Consider the following 17599-nt stretch of genomic DNA (forward strand, 5'->3'; position numbering starts at 1 on the left):
TTTCTGGGATGTCCTAAGGACGTCTGCTTCAAGGGCTTGGTTCTCCCCTTGGGTCACGGGGTTTGTGTGGCTCACCCGCCATCGTTCAGGAGTCTGCTTCGCTGACCACCTTGTCTCCTTCCCATCCCTCTCTACTTTAATGCAGCTTTCCTTTTCTCTGTAATACTAACACTTCACACTGTAAATGTGGTTAATCAATGTCCTTCCCCCACCGGGATGGGGGGCCCCAAGTGCACCGGGGCTTACTCCTTTCACTGCCGAGTCACCAGCACCCAGCCAGCACCTGGGGCACATGGTGGGCTCTCAGATATCTGTTGAACAAATAACTGCTTCTTGCCTGAATGCTGCTGCTCCCTCTTCTTCAGTTACCCCAGAATGGTGGCCCCTGCACATGCCCTGCGCATGGGGACATGGTGACATTTTCAACCCAACTCACCCCCTGCAAAAGAAACAAACAAACAAACAAAAAAAAAACAAAAAACCCACAACATTGGTAGATATATATAAAGATATGTAAAGAGAGGCTTCAGGACAAAAAAGATGTATCTTCCACTTAAATACTCACTTCCAGATTTGTGAGGAAGGCACTTTCATCCCAAAGAAATGGTACTGGGGAAATATATATGTATGTATGTATGTATGTATGTATGTATCTAAAACACTGTTTAGAATATCAGAAAGGAACAACTGTTAGGACATGGCATTTTGACTTTTGTCATGGAAAGGTAATATTTTTTTTTCCAAGTCAGGAGAAGAAATCCCTGTGTAAATGCCTTTCAAAGGGTGTGAGAATAAATGCCCACTAAGAGCCTTCTGATGCACTGGTTGTACCTTTATTATTTTTACCTCGTTCACTAATAGTTTTGTGACGCAAGGTTACCATACAGTTAAATAATGTCTGCATTGCACATCTAGGGCTATACAGCCAAAGAATCAGAATTAGTACAAATACAAGAACTATATTTACAATCTGTATACTCAAGCTCCAAACATCAGATAATATTTACAAAATAAAACATGAAAATGAAAATTTGAAATTAATAATGTACATTGTTGTGAATGTGCTCAACTTCTTCACTGGGGAGAGATCAGTTTGCAAAGTCTTGGTTCGAAAAGGCCACTTATGCTTCATGGGCTTTGCTGTGGTATATGAGGGTGGTGACAAGAGACTTGACTCTCAACGACAAGTACTTTAGAGCCACAGAGTCTAAGACGATGCCCTAAATGTGAGAAGGCTGATGGATTCCTCAAGTCAACTGATGCCAGAATATACAGCATGAAAAAAAATTAACTCAGTGACATGAATAACAACAGACAACAGCCATGCTTTGGCAAGAGACCAACCTCAGCTTGGACTTCCCATCTGAGCACAGCAGCTTGGCTGTGAGTTTTTAACATGAATATTATATCCACTACAATTTAGTCTTTTAAATGATTGGAGGCTTTCCTAAGATTTTATAAGGCTCAAATCCCAATTCATAAATGGCCTTTTGAACAACAACAACAAATAATCTCTCAGAGTTATTTCAGTTTACTGAGGAAGCACAAATGGACACATCCCTGCCCCACACAGCCATGGTTCAGCCTGCACCCTGGGTGAGTCACCATCAGCCACAGTGGATGGCTGCAGTGCACAAGAGTTAAGAGTCTCATTTAAAATACATTCAGCAAACCTTCTGAGAGCAGCAACAGAATTAGTCTTTTTCCTTAAGGAGCAGGTTAAGAATCACATTATAAAAAGGGAAGTAAAAGGAAAAACGAAGGACCCAAATCAAACAGCCCCAAACTGTCCAAGAGAACCTGAGTGGGAACCAGCCTGAGGGAATGCAGGTCCCACAGGTGCTCCGTGCCAGATAATCCTTTCTTTTCCAGTCCAATGTGCAATTAGTTACAGCTGTATAAATATACATATACCTTACAAAATTAAATATCCCTGTAAATTAGACAACAAGAAGCAGGCAACAAAGTCTTTGCTTTGAAATATGTGCCAGGAAAGGGCATCTTAATCTGAAATCCAAAAAGCCCTTTCATGATTTCATTTATTTTATCTTAAAAAAAGCCGAAGCCTTCATCTAAAATATGAGTAGTTGAATAGTTCTATTCATGTGAAGGGGAAAAAATAAATGACAGTGGTTTCTTGATTGGGAAAAATTATTCTCCCTTGCATTCAGCACTTTTTACCAATGAACCGGTACTGTGTGGCCGCCCAGTACAGGAGGCAGCCCTCCCTGTGCTCCCGACTGTGCCTGCACATGGGCTGGCTGGCCTGGGGCACAGTCTTTGCCGGAGAGCTGACCGACTCCCGGGAAGATGCACAGGCAGGGAGATCTGAGCACTGGTTTGATGTTTCTCCTGAGGACACACTTTCCGCTGGCAGGAGAAAGGAGGACTGGGAGAGTGAGGGGGAGAAGAGATGGTTAGTTTTAGCTAACATTATTTTCTCTTTTATTTTCGTGAGAGGTTTCTTTCTTTTTTACTTGTTCAAAGGATGTAAGGATAAACCAGAAGTGGTTTAGGAACACATAAATAAAAAAAACTACCTCCAAAGGAAATTCTTAACTTTCCTGCCATTATCGCTACAGCTAAAGCATCCCAAACAGTCCTTGCCCTAAACCCTCTCTCTCAGAGTTTCAAAGTGGGGATGGCCCATACGGAAAGGGCACAATTCTGAGACTGTTTCAATTCCAATCTGAAAAGCACCCTTAGAGAAGAGGGGGAGGCCCAACAGGGCTGTCTCTGTGGCCAGCCGCAGGGTGGGGACACCTCAGAATGGTGGAAGCACACCTACTCAATTCCCTGCAGAACATTCCATGTTCTGGTGCCTCTGGCATCCTAACAAGTCCTTCATATCTGGGCACATTATGGACAAATGGTCCAGGGTGGCTTGTTCTAACATCTGACACCTCCAAAGCAAAGACTTTCCAAGCCAGTTTTGCTTGAGTCAGAAGAAAACATATAAGTCATTTTGATGTAACGTGTGATTTCATTCTCTCTCAGCCTTCTCCACCTTGTCACAAAGATCCTTCTACTAGACTTCATATGAGCAGCAGCATCTGTGATTTAATTTTAAAAGTAACCTTCAAATTTCATCTTCATTCCCCTAAAATTTGATTTAGTTCTGGTCCAGGAAGCTATCTCTAAGCACCAACAGATTCTGGATTTGAGCATACACCAGAAGCACATATTGTGTCCATTAGACAACGAAGAAACCTCTGACTACATTAAAATCTCACAGACCTCTTGGGAAACAATATTACAGTTAGTGGTCTATGTTTTAAGGAGAAGAAGTAAGTTAAAAAAAAAAAATCCACTATAGTTTTTACTGATCACTTTTCAGGTAAGGTCACAGTCTCTGATTTCTAGCCTTTCTTTTATTAAGCTCTTTGCTTCACTTTTCCCCCTCTTTGCAAGGCAATTAGAATGAAGGAGCTGAGAGACCTGTTCTTCAAGACATAAGCCCAACAAAGAAGTCGGAAGTGAGGGTCTGGGAGACGCCAAGCCTCCCCAGCAACTATTCCAAAGAGGTACATGAGCACTTGACCTTTGCTGCCTGAAGTAGAAAGTAATCCAGGTTCTATCACCCGAGAGCAACCTCAAGGCCAAGATGCTGAATGCCTGAGGGACAGTGAAACAGACAGGTTTGAGCAGGGAGGTAAAGGAACCACAAGTCTACTGGCTAAGTAATCTGGAGGCCTTCTTTCCCCATGTCAGTCACCTAAAGCTTCCTGGTGGCTGGGAGGAAGTCTCTTCTTTGATGCCCCTGGAAGCCAGATGACTCTGACTGTCAGTGGGGAAAAGTGTCAGCAGGGAGCTTCCTCCTTTCCCATACTTTATGGAGAAGGGTAGTCAAGGAGGACGGAGAAAGCAGGATGTCAGCAAGAAACCACTTCTTTTCAAGGAAATGAACATCTGATGCCAGGACTCAGGTGGACTCTCTATCTCTGCTCCCAGGTATTTTTTGTTTGTTTGTTTGTTTTTAAGTGGCATTAAGGGGTTGGTTTTAATCCTGGTATCTGGAAAGTAAAGCTTGCCATACTGGTTTATTTATGAGTATAAGGAAACTGTATCTCCATCTTCTTTGACAAGCATCATTGAAAATGACCACTGGATTCAGAGTGAGACTTCAAGTTTGTACTTAAAGCTACATTTCTGATCAAAGGGAGCTACAACAACCACAAGGTCACTAACTCAGCATTATCTTGTAATGACAAGGTCCATTATTAAGTTCATCACCAGAAAGTGAAACACTGCCCCCTTATGGTCAATTTGTGTATGGCATTGCACCAATTCAAAAACTATGCTAACGAAAACAGAATTTTGAAACTCTGTGATAGTCCCTCCCTCCTAACAGAGATAAACAGTTCACAAGAATCCCGCTGTGCCAAAGTATAAGCGTTCTACCATCTGCTGTCAAGCTCCACTGCCAAATCCCGTGGTCCCTTGAGGTGGACTAGCAATATCCTGGACTCTTCCCTTACAGGGTCAGTAACAGCCACTATCTCAGACCTACTATAAAAAGTCTTCGCTTCTCTCTTCCACTAAATGAAAATTCCATAACTGTTCTAGGTGAGCCCTGATTTCAAAGCAGAGAATATAACTGTCCCATTTCCAAGTTTACCACAACACTTTCCCTTTATAGAAAATGCAGGGATTAACCATGGCAAAGAGACAGAGGGAAAAAGGGCAGTTGTTTCCTCATATTCTAAAAAAAACAGATGTTTCCTCCCTTAGTCTCTAAACCACCGAAGAAAAATCAAAGTGATACCACCATCACAAACAGAGAAAAGAAAAAGAAAGTATTATGTTGTCATGAAAGACAGACCAAAGAGATCTAAAGACAGCAGGATAGACATCAGAGGTGTCATATGGGAGCCTATCATACAAAAGGAAGCCAGAATACACCAAAAAAATAATTGGGAGATTCACTGGATTCCCTCTGGGCTTTTTGTTTTTTTCTTTTTTCCTTTCATGCTACTAACAAGATCCTCAGCACAGGAAAAAAGAAAAGAGTACAGAGCAATGGAGATGGGGAACAGGAGAGCTAGAAAAAGTGCTGGACAAGGAGGCAAAAGTAGTTAAGCCACAGGATTACATACAAGAGTAACCGTCAAGAATCACAAAAAGAAATGAGAGGTAACACTTTCTTTATCTCTCTGAAGGTGAGTGAGAACGCTCAGGAGAGTCACTTAGTATTTCAGTTGGCTTGGGCGTCTGCGGGAGAGTTTTGACCTATAGGAGAGAAGTGGGGAGATAGGATTAGAGAACTGGATTCAGGTGTTATTCTCCTCGTAGGCGTTTCCTCTGTGGTTCCCTCCTTGCATTTTGCTTCACCGCAGGCCCAGGTCTCTAGGTTTTTTAAACAAACCTACGCTGTGCTCTCCCCCAACCCTGGGCATCCTGTGACACAAGCCCCACAGAGGATCTCTTGGGGCTGAACACTGGGGGACCATTAAGAAGTGCTCACAATCTTCCCTTAGTCTCCTAGAACCCTGCTGCAGACATTTTAAGAACCAAAAGAGAAGGAGGAGATTAATTGGATGCAAATGTGACCAGAATTTCCTGAACAGTTCAGGACACAATATGATAACATTATGAGAGGCAGAGGTCCCACTGCCTCCCTTCAACCACACTTACACTCCTGTCTGTCCTCTATTAAGTCTGTTTAGAACAATAATTCCTTCCCTGTTCATATTGCCGTCCTTGGGACCAAAAGCCAAGGAGAAAAGGAAACACAGGAACAACCTCTTACCGTATTGTACCAGCAAGGAGTGGGTTAAAGGCATATAACCAGTCGTTCATGTCTTTGTCATTGAGAGCCTGCAGAAGGACCCCACGGTGCTTTGTGCACACGGCAAAGGTGTTCAGTGTCTGAAAGAGACCCAGGTAGATAAGAAAGTCACTGCAAATAAGGAGCAACATGGACCACTTTGCCATAGTCACAGGGCATGCAGCACTTCCCAGTGGAAGTTCAAGGAGGCCAGACAGAATAGTGATTCCAAACCACACAAAAGAGGGTTCAAAACTCAAAAGGTAAGGGCATGTGTGACAATGAAAAACAAAAAAGGGCAGGACTAACCTTCACCATGGCCTCCTGGTCCTCACTGTACTCCACCTGTGCTGTGGACAGGTTGATAATTCCACGCTCCACTGGGTCTTTATCATTGTTATAGATGAAGACGTAAGGGCGACGGACCACAACAAAATGCTTAGCCCAGTTGCTGCAAAGTGGCTCCTTGAAATGTAGGTATCCTTTCTTAGAGACCACTGAGCTAAAAAGGATAGCAACAAAAGATGTAAGTTCCTCATAAAAAGATAATGATCATGAGCTGGGGACCATCAAAATATGTCTCACCTAGGCTACGTCCCAGGATTCAACAAAACAGGTAAGTGATTTATTTTGCCTAGAACCCTGTCTAGTAAACAGTAACATGCTAATGCCAGGATGGAGATGGCATTAAAAGATATAACTGGAGCAGAAATGCAGCCCAGTTTTTTCATCTTAAATTCAGTTTGTACAAGACTATAACAATGACCTCATCCACACAAGCCAGATGTAAATGATTCTTGCTGATTTCTCTTTTATACCCAGCATCCTTGGTCAATATAGTACTCACCCTGGTCTAATTTCTTCAATATCTGGAACAAGATTGAGAAATTCATTTTTTCCTGCTTGGGCCAAATATGGCGTTTCCACAGTTGGGACAATCTGAAACTGTTCAAATTCTGGGCAGGGACTAGAAGCTTGGGAATTGGCTTCTGGGGTCCTTTAAAAGAGAAAGATTAGGAAGAAAGGGGTAAGAGACCTTTAGTTAAGGTCAGTGCATCTTGTGTGCAACCATCTTACTAGGAGGAATGCAATGCCTCTCTCTTTTTAAACACCCAGGGGCTTTGCAAACATCAGTTTGAGAGAGCTCAGCCGAGAAGACAAGCTGCTTTCAGAAAGTTAATTCTAAATTCAATTGGTGTAATCCTTCAGAAGTTACAATGGAAAATGATAAATGATGACCACCGAATCACACAGCCTCTCTTCCTATACGGAAGCCCTTTCCACAAGAATATGAACCTCATACCCTATCTGTTTTTATTATAAATTTGCATGATCAGGAAGCACCTTGAAGTTGGGAATTATTATTTTTTTTAAAACCTCCAAATCACAGAGGGCTCCCATCACTGCCTGAAGTCAGTGTCCTCATCTGCATGGTCAGACCGGGTGAATCCTTCCAGCTCACGGAAGGGAATGAGTACTCAGAGGAGCAGATGCCCGGTGTTTCAGAGGCGAGACCCCAATGTGGCACAGGCTGCCTTTGCTACCATCCTCCAGTGAGAATTGAGTCACATGGCCAACACCGAGGCCAGGGGTCTCAAAGTATCTCCATCCAGCAGCATTGGCTTCACTCAGGAACCTGACAGAAATTCAGATTCTCAGGCCTCTCCCAGACCTACTCAATCAGCTTTCACACCCTCCAGGTGATTCTCATGCCCTAGGGAATGGCAGACAGAGCAAACAAATGGGAAGAATCTGGATTCCAGAATGACCACACACAGCAGGGCTGCACTAGTGACCTGGACCACTTGGGAGGACTGGTATGTAGAGAGAAACAAATTCCTCTGCTCTGTATCCTTAGGTGGCCTTGTGGAGCAGCTTAGCCTAATTAATTGTATTGTATAGATTCTAAATTTTTTCATACTTTATCATTTCTTAAATTGGGGCACATCTTACATCAAAAATTGATGGCATATCACATTTTAGTTAGTGGTTATTCTTTCTTAGGGGCACGTAAAATAATGTCTTACAATGAAGGCATCCCAAATTTAGTGAAATTACTTGGTTGGGTATTTTCCTCTGGCCACAGCTGACTGTGTCAGTGTCAACGCAGTAAGAGAGAGCGTTGGATGACAAGAAGGTAGGTATTGCTAGGGGCGCATAATGAATGAAGGCAGGGGGGCAAAGGGGTTTGAGTATGCACTGCAAAGAAATGAGCTTATTAATGTAAGCTAAGTTTGTCTTTGATTTTCTTACTTACATAAATAGTTTGTATCTATAGATGGTATCATCAAAATATTTCATCCAAAGTAATTTCAAAATATTTTTTTCCGAGATGGGGCTTCCTGTGTCTGATTTTATGATTGGGGGATAAGCGGGGGTGGGGATGGAAGGACAAACCAAGCCAAAAGGGATAAAAGGAGGAATCAAGGATTGGATACAGAAACTCAGTAAGACATGACACTAAACGATGGAAAATGAATCCCAGCTGCTGTGCGTTTTTCTAGGAGGTGCCGGTGGCCTTTTGGGTGGATCAGTTCTTCACTGTCCACCCTGATTACAGGACTTCTGGCAGCCCTGGCCCTCCCTTAATGTGGGTAGCAGCTCCCTAGTCAGAAGGATAATAGCCAAAAGGCCCCACACCATTTTCAAATGCTGCCTCAGAGACTGGTGCTGCCCTCAACTGAGAACCACTGAGCTGGAGGAATGTTGACATTTTCCTTAGTTCTTGGGTGAGCTTCTCTCAGTGAGATCTGAATACTTACTTCTGATCCAAAGAGCTGCTCCTAGAGTCTACCAGAGAAGGGCAGGTGGAGGAGGGGGTGAGGGTAGAGCTGCTGAAACTGGACACAGAAGGATCTCGTCCAATTGGAGAGATATCAGACAACTGGAAACAAACGAACAAGGCAAGTGAATTTTGGATGAAAAAAAGGTGCTTTTGCAATAAGTAGCTCTGACAACCAATGACCTCACCTAAATACACGTGCTTCAGAAGGCAATTCAAGAAAACAAGCCTACAAAGACTTTATGGCCTAAGGGCCACATTGGGAATTAAGACATTTATAATAAAGGCAAGGCTGGCTTTTTATATTGCCACTGGCTCCCTTCACTAACTAAATAATTTCACGTACATGTGCTGAGAACCTACTATGTACCAGGCACTATTCTAAGAATATGGCAGAGGCCCTGCCCTCTTGGATCTTACATTCCAATGAGGAAGGCAGTCAATAAACCAATCAAAAAATACCTTACAAAGTGTCAGGTAGTAATAAGTGCTATGGGATATAAAGCAGGGAAGTGGGGAGAGAGTGTTCAGCAGTTGTCAACTTTATGTAGGGTGCTTAAGGAAAGCCCCTCTAAGGAGGTAATGTTTGAGCAGAAAATTTGGGAGAAGACTATTACAGGCAAAGGAAAGCAAGTGAGCAAAGACCCCAAGACAGAAGTTTGGAATATTTAAGGAACAGCAAAGAAGGTCAAGGTGTTTCCCATCTGATAATTATTCTAAGAGCCTCATATGAATACTTATATCTTTGGAAGTCAGTGTTCTGACTCTGAAATATTAAAATAAATACAAAAGCAGACGTCATAAATTCTCAAATACAATGATACACTCATCTCAAGCCCCCTAAAAGCAGCATAATCTGAGCCACTCTGGAGAAAGCAGGCCCAGGCATGCTGGCTGCAAACGCAGACCCATGGTGCTCACCTTGCAGTCGCTGACGCTGCCAGGCACCTGGCTGAACTCTCGGGTGAACGTGTGGGTAAGAAGTTGCAGGCACTACGAAAGCGAAAGAAAGGCGTAGGGGGACACATCATTTCTATGGCTAAACAAGCCCTGGGCATATGTCAGGGAAGGCAGAAAAAAACATCACTAAGACCTACAACGGAGCTCATGAGTTTCCTAAACAGCTCTGGAAACCAAGCATATAGCAAGGAAAATCTGGCATATGCCTGACAAAAACAATAAAATAAGTGGATTAAAAAACCATTCTGAAAACTACAAAAGTGAATTATTGCAAACATCACAGTTTAGAAAGTACTGAAGAATCCAATAGTCTTCCTTAATTCTCAATTCACCCTGGTATTAAAAGGCATGCTAATCTCTGAGACTTCTGGGTGATATATTATTTCCTAAATAAACTTTATTTCCTAATTAAAAGAAGACCATTTGATTATCAGAATAAAACCAAACACAAAAACCCTCAAATTTTTTATTCTCCTTTCAGCCAGCTGCCCAGCAACCAAATATCTGGAAGTCACCCTCAATAACCCCCTGCCTTCTCCCACCATATCTAGTCAACAAGGAATGCCAAGAAGTGCACTTCCCCTTCCTCTTTATCCCACATACCACTGCCTTAGTTAAAAAAAAGTTATTTCTCACAATAAAGAGTTCTCCTACTTCCAGTCTCTCTCTCCAACATAAATCCATCCTCCATACTGCTGACAGAGGTATCTTTCTAAAACACAAATACCTGTTCAGAATCTTTCAGTGGTCCCACATCACTCCCAGGACACAATCTAAACTCTTCAGTATAGTACACAAGACCCTTCAAGATCTAGCCCTTGTCCATCTCCTATCCATCCCCATGAATTCCCTAATGCTGGTCATGCAGGAGACCACTAGATACCTCCTGTGCATCCTTCAAAGCTCAGTTCAGGAGTCCTCCTACCTGTGGACAGTCTCTTCCTGATCCCTTCCAGGTGGGCCTCTCTTCTGGCTCCAATAGCATTCTTTGCACACCTCCATCATGTTTTCACCCAGTAGTCTATATGCTAGTTAAGGATAGGAATCGAGTCTTATTTATTTCTATATCTACAGGGTTAGCATAGGCCTTCACACAGAAAACCTCAAAGAATGCTGCTGAGAATGAATAAAGTGAAAGACTAGCTCACAGAACCTCATGGGAGGAAAATGCTCAGCCAAGAGGAAAAGATTCACACCTTGGTAGCCAACTCTTTCTCTCGATCCACCAGACTTTCAATGTCTGTTGAGTCGTAGCCACTGCTCTCGCTGGGGGTGATGGCACTTTCAAAGGTGGTGGTTGAGATCTGAGAGGAGATGCTGGTGGAAGTGCTGAGGGTCCCACTGCTGAGGCTAGGGGACAACGAGTCACTCAGGGATCTGGGGATGCTGTCACCAAGTCTCTCACGCAGCAGGAGGAAGTGGCGGGTTTTCTCCACCTGAGAAGATCAACACTATTGCCTCAGCAAATGCAAACCTCATTAAGGTGTTATAAGCAAATTATGCCTCCGTTGTGACTGAAAACTGAAAAGTCAGGATCACATAGTGAGGATGGGTGTAAGACTGATAATTTGGGAATCTCACCCAGAAGCTCTTGTATTTGAGCATCCCCTGCCCTTGGATACCTCATGGAGAAGCTCCAGCTTCTCTAACTCCCACTGATGCTCCAAGATGAGGCTGTCTCCACGAGGCCGCCAGCCAGCTAGGTTCTCTTCTCCCCGCACATATGCCACTGATGTATCCAAGATTTTCCTTCTCCTCCTCTGCATGCCTAAGATAAGAGGAAGCTTTTTAAAATCCCCAGAGAGAAAGTCAATTCCAATTTTAGCTTAAAATGAATTAATAATTCATATACACAGCAAACTAACATACTTGGGTCTCTAGATACGTGAGATTTTGTTTATTAACAAAAATTTATCTCTTTTTCCACCCCCCAAGCAACTCTCTGAATGTCTTTTAAACCTGAGTTATATGTTCTTTGATAATTATGAAGACTGCAATGCAACTTGAGAAAACGCGTATGTAATTCTGCTAAGTGAAAATATAGAGATATTAAATCATCTATACACTATGATTCCAAATATAGAAAAACACAGCTGTATGAAAAAGTGGGAAGGGACTGCACTTACCTACACACACACACACACACACACACACACACACACACACGCAAACTTAGTAACTGGGATGGGAAATTACAGGTGGCTTTAGCCTGACTTCCTTTGCTATTTATCTTCAAAAACGTTCAAATGGTTTTATGTATAAAATACATGAATTAATGTTAGTTTAAAAGAAGTTTCTCAAGGAACTAGCTGCTATTAGGACCTGGAATCATACTCAAAGTTTTCTATTATCTAAATCTTACCTGCGGGATCCTAACCTCTTTTCCATAAATGTTCCCTAAAATGACTCAAACTCACATTGGTTAAATGTTTTTAAAAACCCCTAGAATTTTGTCCATGTTCCAGTTTACAAACACAGAAATGCAAAGTGCTGCTCAAGTACACAGAGCTAGAGGAGGAACAGCAGTCCAAATATGGATCAAAAAGAACACTGAACAAATTCAACTTAATAATTTATCTTTCTAGAAACAGGAAGTTCAAATTCTAGTTTTACTGCACTTGTAAAATCATACTCCCAATTTATCTTTCCGGATAAGGTTGGGTAGGAAATGGTTATAAAGTTTCCTAAGCCAAATTCATTCTAATTAACCCAAATTTTTCCTAATATTCTATAGCCCAGCAACACTTTGTTACAACTTTTGTAACTACACTGCATGTCACAGACCAAATATATCACAACTCTTTGAAAAAGTTAACTCCTACTACCAACTACCACTAATAAAACTAGCTCCTAAAATATACATGGTTTCTAGAAGATTTAATATCTATCCTACATGAGTAGACTCTCCAACTTTTTGAAGCACTCTGCCCCAAACATGTGCAAAGATAACTCTCACATTCCTGGTCCACACAACTTACCTGGACTACCTGTGTCTGCCATTTTGCATAAACTGAGTTCGTAAATTCCAGTGACTCGATTGCTATTTTCAGGAAAAAAATACAATTGCTTAATTTCCTACAGCACAAAAACAGGAAAACCCCAATTCTCTCTAACTAAGATACTGTCTCCCCTAATGGGACTGCAACCTTCCCCCAAATATAACTATAGAAATTCTTATACGCTGAACTTGAGAAGTATATCTTCTTCCTAGAAGGAGCCAGTTTTCATCTCAGTCTCTGAACATTCCTATTTCAATAGGATAAATAAAATACAATGATAATCTAGGAACTTAATAGTACAAATGTGAAACTAAAAATCTGTCTTATCTTACGAGAAAAGATTGGGTGCGGTGACTACAGTGAAGTGGTAAACATCAAATTCTGGGGGAGTGTGGGTAGAAAGAGGTATTTAAGAACCTTCTATTGTATTAGTAATACACTTCTTATTTTTCAAGCTTGGTAGCGATTCACAGGTATTTGCCGTATTATACATGACATTTTTGTACACCTTAAATATACATAATAAATCTTAAAAAAGAAGAATATTCCACCAATTCTGTGAGGAGTAATAATAATGATGACAATTAAAAGAATACTTAGCCCTGAAAAATTGTTCACAATGTAACATTCCTCACTGTTCATTAAATTTGTCCATTCATCAACATTTTATTATGGATAGTTACCAGATACCAAAATAGCTTATAGATTATAAATTAACCCTGACACAACAAGCCATGGATACCAGCTAATTCTCTGCTGGGCAAACAAACCAGAAGCTAAACTTGTCTCCAAAACTTACGAGTCTGGTGACTTAGAGTAGCCACTACCAAAGAGGCTGCGCAGAGAGCGTGGCGGAGAGATCTTGGCATCCCGGGAATAGAAGACCATGCAAACATCCTTGGTGATGACAGCGGGCTGAATGCAGTGATCCAGCTGAAAGCAGACAGTAATGAGCTCCGACAGAAATGCAGGCAGAGAACACATGGTCAGAGTGTGCATACCACAGGTGACTGGAAAGCTAGTCTGAGAGGTGGGGGCTGAAGGATTTCAGATCTACCAATTATCTCAACTGCAACTCAGTGGATAATATGGGCAAGCTTAGGTGGTAGTCCTTGCAGATGCATTAATTAAAAAAATTTTTTTATAATAATAGGTAATGTTTATTACATTTATTATGGAGCCAAGCACTTTCTAAACCTTATCATACAACCTCTCAACAACCTTTTGAGGTAAATGTTATTAACTCTGTTTACAAAATGAGGCAGTTTGGGCAGCAGAGGGATTGAACTCAGGCTGGTTCTAAGTTTTTCTATGACCCACTACTAGGCTCTGTCCATAACTATAAAACAAGAGGCGAAGTTTTCTTAAAATCATACAATCTTCGAAGAAGGGTGATCAGGCTACTAAAGTCGAAGGTATAATAAAAGTCATGTGACTTTCTGAACAGAGATCAGGTAAAGAATCTTATATAACCAGAGCAGTTAACAAGGTATAATAAAAAAAATAACTTAAGGATATGGAGCAAAGAAAGGAGGCCAAAACAAGTCAAATCTCCCCTCACCATTTCCTGCTGTACCTTGCCCTCTCTGCCCCTTCTGCTGCAACTCAAGTCCTCACCTCCAGGTAGGCTGACAAGGTCATGTAGATCTTCTCTCCGCAGGGTGTCACTCGGTTCAGAAGGAGAGAGTTATGGAGGGAGCTGTCCCAAACAGCCTCAAAACGGTAAAAGGTCCTAAGGTAAGAAAGACAACAGGGAGTCATCCAAAAGAAGCTGAAGTTACCTTATCAGACCAGGTACTGTCGTTGTAATGCTACAGAACCCTACATCAACCCACACTCTCATTTAACCAAAATCTAGTAACAATGGGAACTCTGTGTTTTCTGCATGATTTTTTTCTGTAAGCATTCAACTTCTCTAATAAAAAAAATGTTTTAATCTAATAACAAAGTAGAATCTTTATCTTCTAGGAGGAGAAAGTAGCACCCCCCCCCCCGCCCATCAAGGAACATTTAACTGTGGTAATTTTTTTTCTCACAAGCCTGCTTCTGCCTATAAAAATGAAAATAATGCAATAATCAAAGGGATTAAGGTGAAAGGGATAAGTGAGTATGGGCAGAAATTGAAAGAAGACTAAGTAAGCTGTCCTGTCAGTCAATAACGAGAGCAGGAAGCAAAGACATAGTAATGTGTTAGCTTCAGTCTTCCTGTAACGAGAGCTCTAACCAGTATACAATCCAGTTCTGCCAAGCCTCAGAAAAGTCACAAACTTATGTGGAAGGGTTAATGGCAGAAAACGGTAGAGGAATTAAAGTACAGAGAGTCTTATTTTAAATAAAACAAAAAGAGGGCATTCTTAATGAAGGGTTCAGTAAAAAAGAATAATTTTAGCCCCAGAACCAGTCAATTCTACCATTTCTGAGCTTTAAAATCAGTTAAGTATCACATTTAAACAACTAGAAGCTTAATTTAATAGATATCCATAAATTGTTATTTCCAGTTGTCCTACTATCTTTTCTCCCCCCACTGGTAAAACACCAGAGACCCCAGCTGTCATGAAACCTGCCTTTCAGCCAGTCTTATCTGAGACTTGAGTTCAATGGCAGTGTTACAGATTAACTCCCAACTCTACCCCAGGTTTCTCTTTTCAGATCCCCATGGCAAACACCGGGGAAAGATGCCATGTCTACCCCTGTGCAGTGCATTTCCCCTCACAGCTTTCTGAAGGTGTAATACAGCTCACCCAATTCAACTAGACAGAGTAGCTGTACACTGTTTCCTGCCCAATACATTCCTCCCTACTCCTTCCAGAACAGTCAACTCACTACTGCTGCCTTTTCCAGATTTCCTAAGACAAACAGTTGGCATATCCTCCCCTTAGACCTAATTCTCATGCTACTTCCTTTAGAAAGTATTACAGAGAAAATAATAAATTGCTAAAAGCTAATTCCTTCAACACATTTGATCTTCCAAGTGCCAGTGTATGAAGCCTGATCATTTCACCTTGTAGCTGCTTCTAGATCTAAAAGTCTTTTTGGATATATGTGGTATCTAGCTTTTGAGGCAGTTGAGTGTGGATAAAAGGAAATTCTCTACAAAGATATCAAAAGAATACAAAGACAACTAACAAAACAAAGACAGACAGAAAAGCAAGAGACCCAAATAGTAACCCTAATGAAGGACAACGGAAACCTTTCCACATCTCCTGGGCTCAGCAGGCTTGGCAGAGAATCCCTTTATACAACCAGAAAGCCCAGTTTAGACTAGATCTTCATTTTAATTTGGTTTAAGATAAATTCTAATACTGGGTGATGATACCTCAACAGAGCCTGCACGAGCGAGCACTCACTCCATCACCCTGAGAACTGCTACTCTCTGGTGTCCTCGTGTTTGCTGAGGCACCTGGAACAGGGTCTGGCTGTCCCATCATGAGGCTGGATACCTGGTTCCTCTGTGCTGAAATGAAATGAACCCTGCTTCTGGGGGTGAGGGCATTTATTACTTTGGTGATGCCTGACAGGAATTCCTATCACTGCAGCCTATAATCTGTGATTCATTAAGTTCCAAACCATAACTTTAGACCTCCTAGTGCTACTATTTAAGTTTCATATCTCTGACTCTGAACTGAGGCAAATGTTCTGAATTTGTTTAGGAAAGCCTCTTCATGTTTCTGTTTCCAGGTTCAATTTCCCACTGATGCCAAAGAAAAAATTTCACCAGTAAAACCTGGTCAACATAAAGAAAGACTGCATGAATTTTTGACTCCATTAAAATCTTCCTGTATTGGGAAAACACTTTTTTTTTTTTTTTTTTTTTTTTGAGTTATTGCAGCACATTCTTTTGTAATACTGTCAAAAGGTAGAAACTCTCTAGAGATGGTTTTAAGAAACAGAACCGAGACTGGTGAGAAAGGTCAACTGAATCAAATTTGGTGATAGAATTTGGGGTTAAAAACAGGGCTGAATCCTGAGACATACTTTCCTATATGGCTCCTAAGGTGATAAGGAAATTATTCCAAAAAGATTTCTCAAGATGTTCCAAACAAGAGCAGCATCAGTAGAGGAACAGGTTTCAAGGTGACAATCTTGAAAAACATATTCCCTTGAATTTGTTTATTCTGAAAAACTTAAAAACCACTTTCTTACACTATAATCACACTTGATGGATCCTCTAAAGAGAGTTCATTAGGAGAATCTCTGAGAAGTGAACTAAATGGAGTAATCAACTCTTACCAATGGCATGAGCCAAAAGTTAATTAAGTCAGATTTACTAACCAAATATATGTATATATATATACATTTAATATGTATATGATACACCATGTATTGCTTTCTTCAGTTTTCTTCACTAAATCAGATAATGAGAGAGACGGGAAAAAACTTCCCTCACTACAGAAACAGGATTTTTTCTATTTGATAAGAGATTAAGTAGATGAGACAATGCAGCCCTGACAGCAGGAAGAGAAATATTTCAAAATTAAATAAAATATTTCTCACAGATTCAGCTATCCATTTAATAACCAAATTGGTTTCTATTGTCACACAGACAAAACAAAGTAAAAAGTGAAAATTAAGCAATACTACATAGCAACAAACCTTTCAAGCTTTGGGCAGAGAGAGGACACACAGAACAGAAAATAAAGCCTGAGATTTTGCATGAAATGAAGGGATAAAGATTCTACTTTGTACTAGAAGAGGAAAAACTGAAGGGGCATGAGAATAAAATGGGCAAGGTTAGTGAATGAAATGAGAAAATAATTCAGAACTCTACAAATCATTTAAGAAGCTATATGCTCAACTGTACATACATCACAAAGACCCTGGGCATAAACGAGAAGTGTCTTATGGTGACAAAATAAAGTCTTCCTCTATCCTAAGTATAGCTTAGGTAAAAACCAGTTAGTTAAAATGGCAATCAAAGCAACACAAGATGTAAAGCATTCTGATAAACTAGACTCTTTATGTGCAAAAAAACAAACAGAAAATACCTAGGAATATCCTTATCAAGAAAGAGCCTGCAAAAACATAGAAAAGGTTTTTGTTAGTGCAGGGAAAAAAAAGAAAAAAAAAAAAAAGAAAGAACAGCGGAAGAGA

The 17599-nt window shown here is 41.0% G+C and overlaps 1 protein-coding gene across 9 annotated transcripts in view; it reads right to left on the bottom strand.

The window, feature by feature from the left end:
* Positions 1-817: 817 nt before the first annotated feature.
* KIF1B (kinesin family member 1B) overlaps positions 818-17599 on the bottom strand; it is a 186250-nt gene continuing 169468 nt past the window's right edge. For 6 of the 9 annotated variants that reach the window (XM_037828553.1, XM_037828556.1, XM_037828555.1 and 3 more), the window contains 11 exons: positions 14126-14240; positions 13308-13441; positions 12488-12549; positions 11132-11277; positions 10706-10945; positions 9471-9542; positions 8530-8651; positions 6615-6764; positions 6077-6269; positions 5750-5868; positions 818-5229 (listed from right to left, as the gene is read on the bottom strand). In XM_037828553.1, coding sequence (XP_037684481.1) covers positions 5187-5229; positions 5750-5868; positions 6077-6269; positions 6615-6764; positions 8530-8651; positions 9471-9542; positions 10706-10945; positions 11132-11277; positions 12488-12549; positions 13308-13441; positions 14126-14240 — 1396 coding nt within the window. In that variant the 3' untranslated portion in view covers positions 818-5186. The remainder of the gene's footprint in view (positions 5230-5749; positions 5869-6076; positions 6270-6614; positions 6765-8529; positions 8652-9470; positions 9543-10705; positions 10946-11131; positions 11278-12487; positions 12550-13307; positions 13442-14125; positions 14241-17599) is intronic. The other 3 variants (XM_037828552.1, XM_037828560.1, XM_037828557.1) reach the window with 1 other exon arrangement.

Source organism: Choloepus didactylus, chromosome 2 (genome assembly GCF_015220235.1).
Source record: "Choloepus didactylus isolate mChoDid1 chromosome 2, mChoDid1.pri, whole genome shotgun sequence".
Classification (NCBI taxonomy): Eukaryota; Metazoa; Chordata; class Mammalia; order Pilosa; family Megalonychidae; genus Choloepus; species Choloepus didactylus.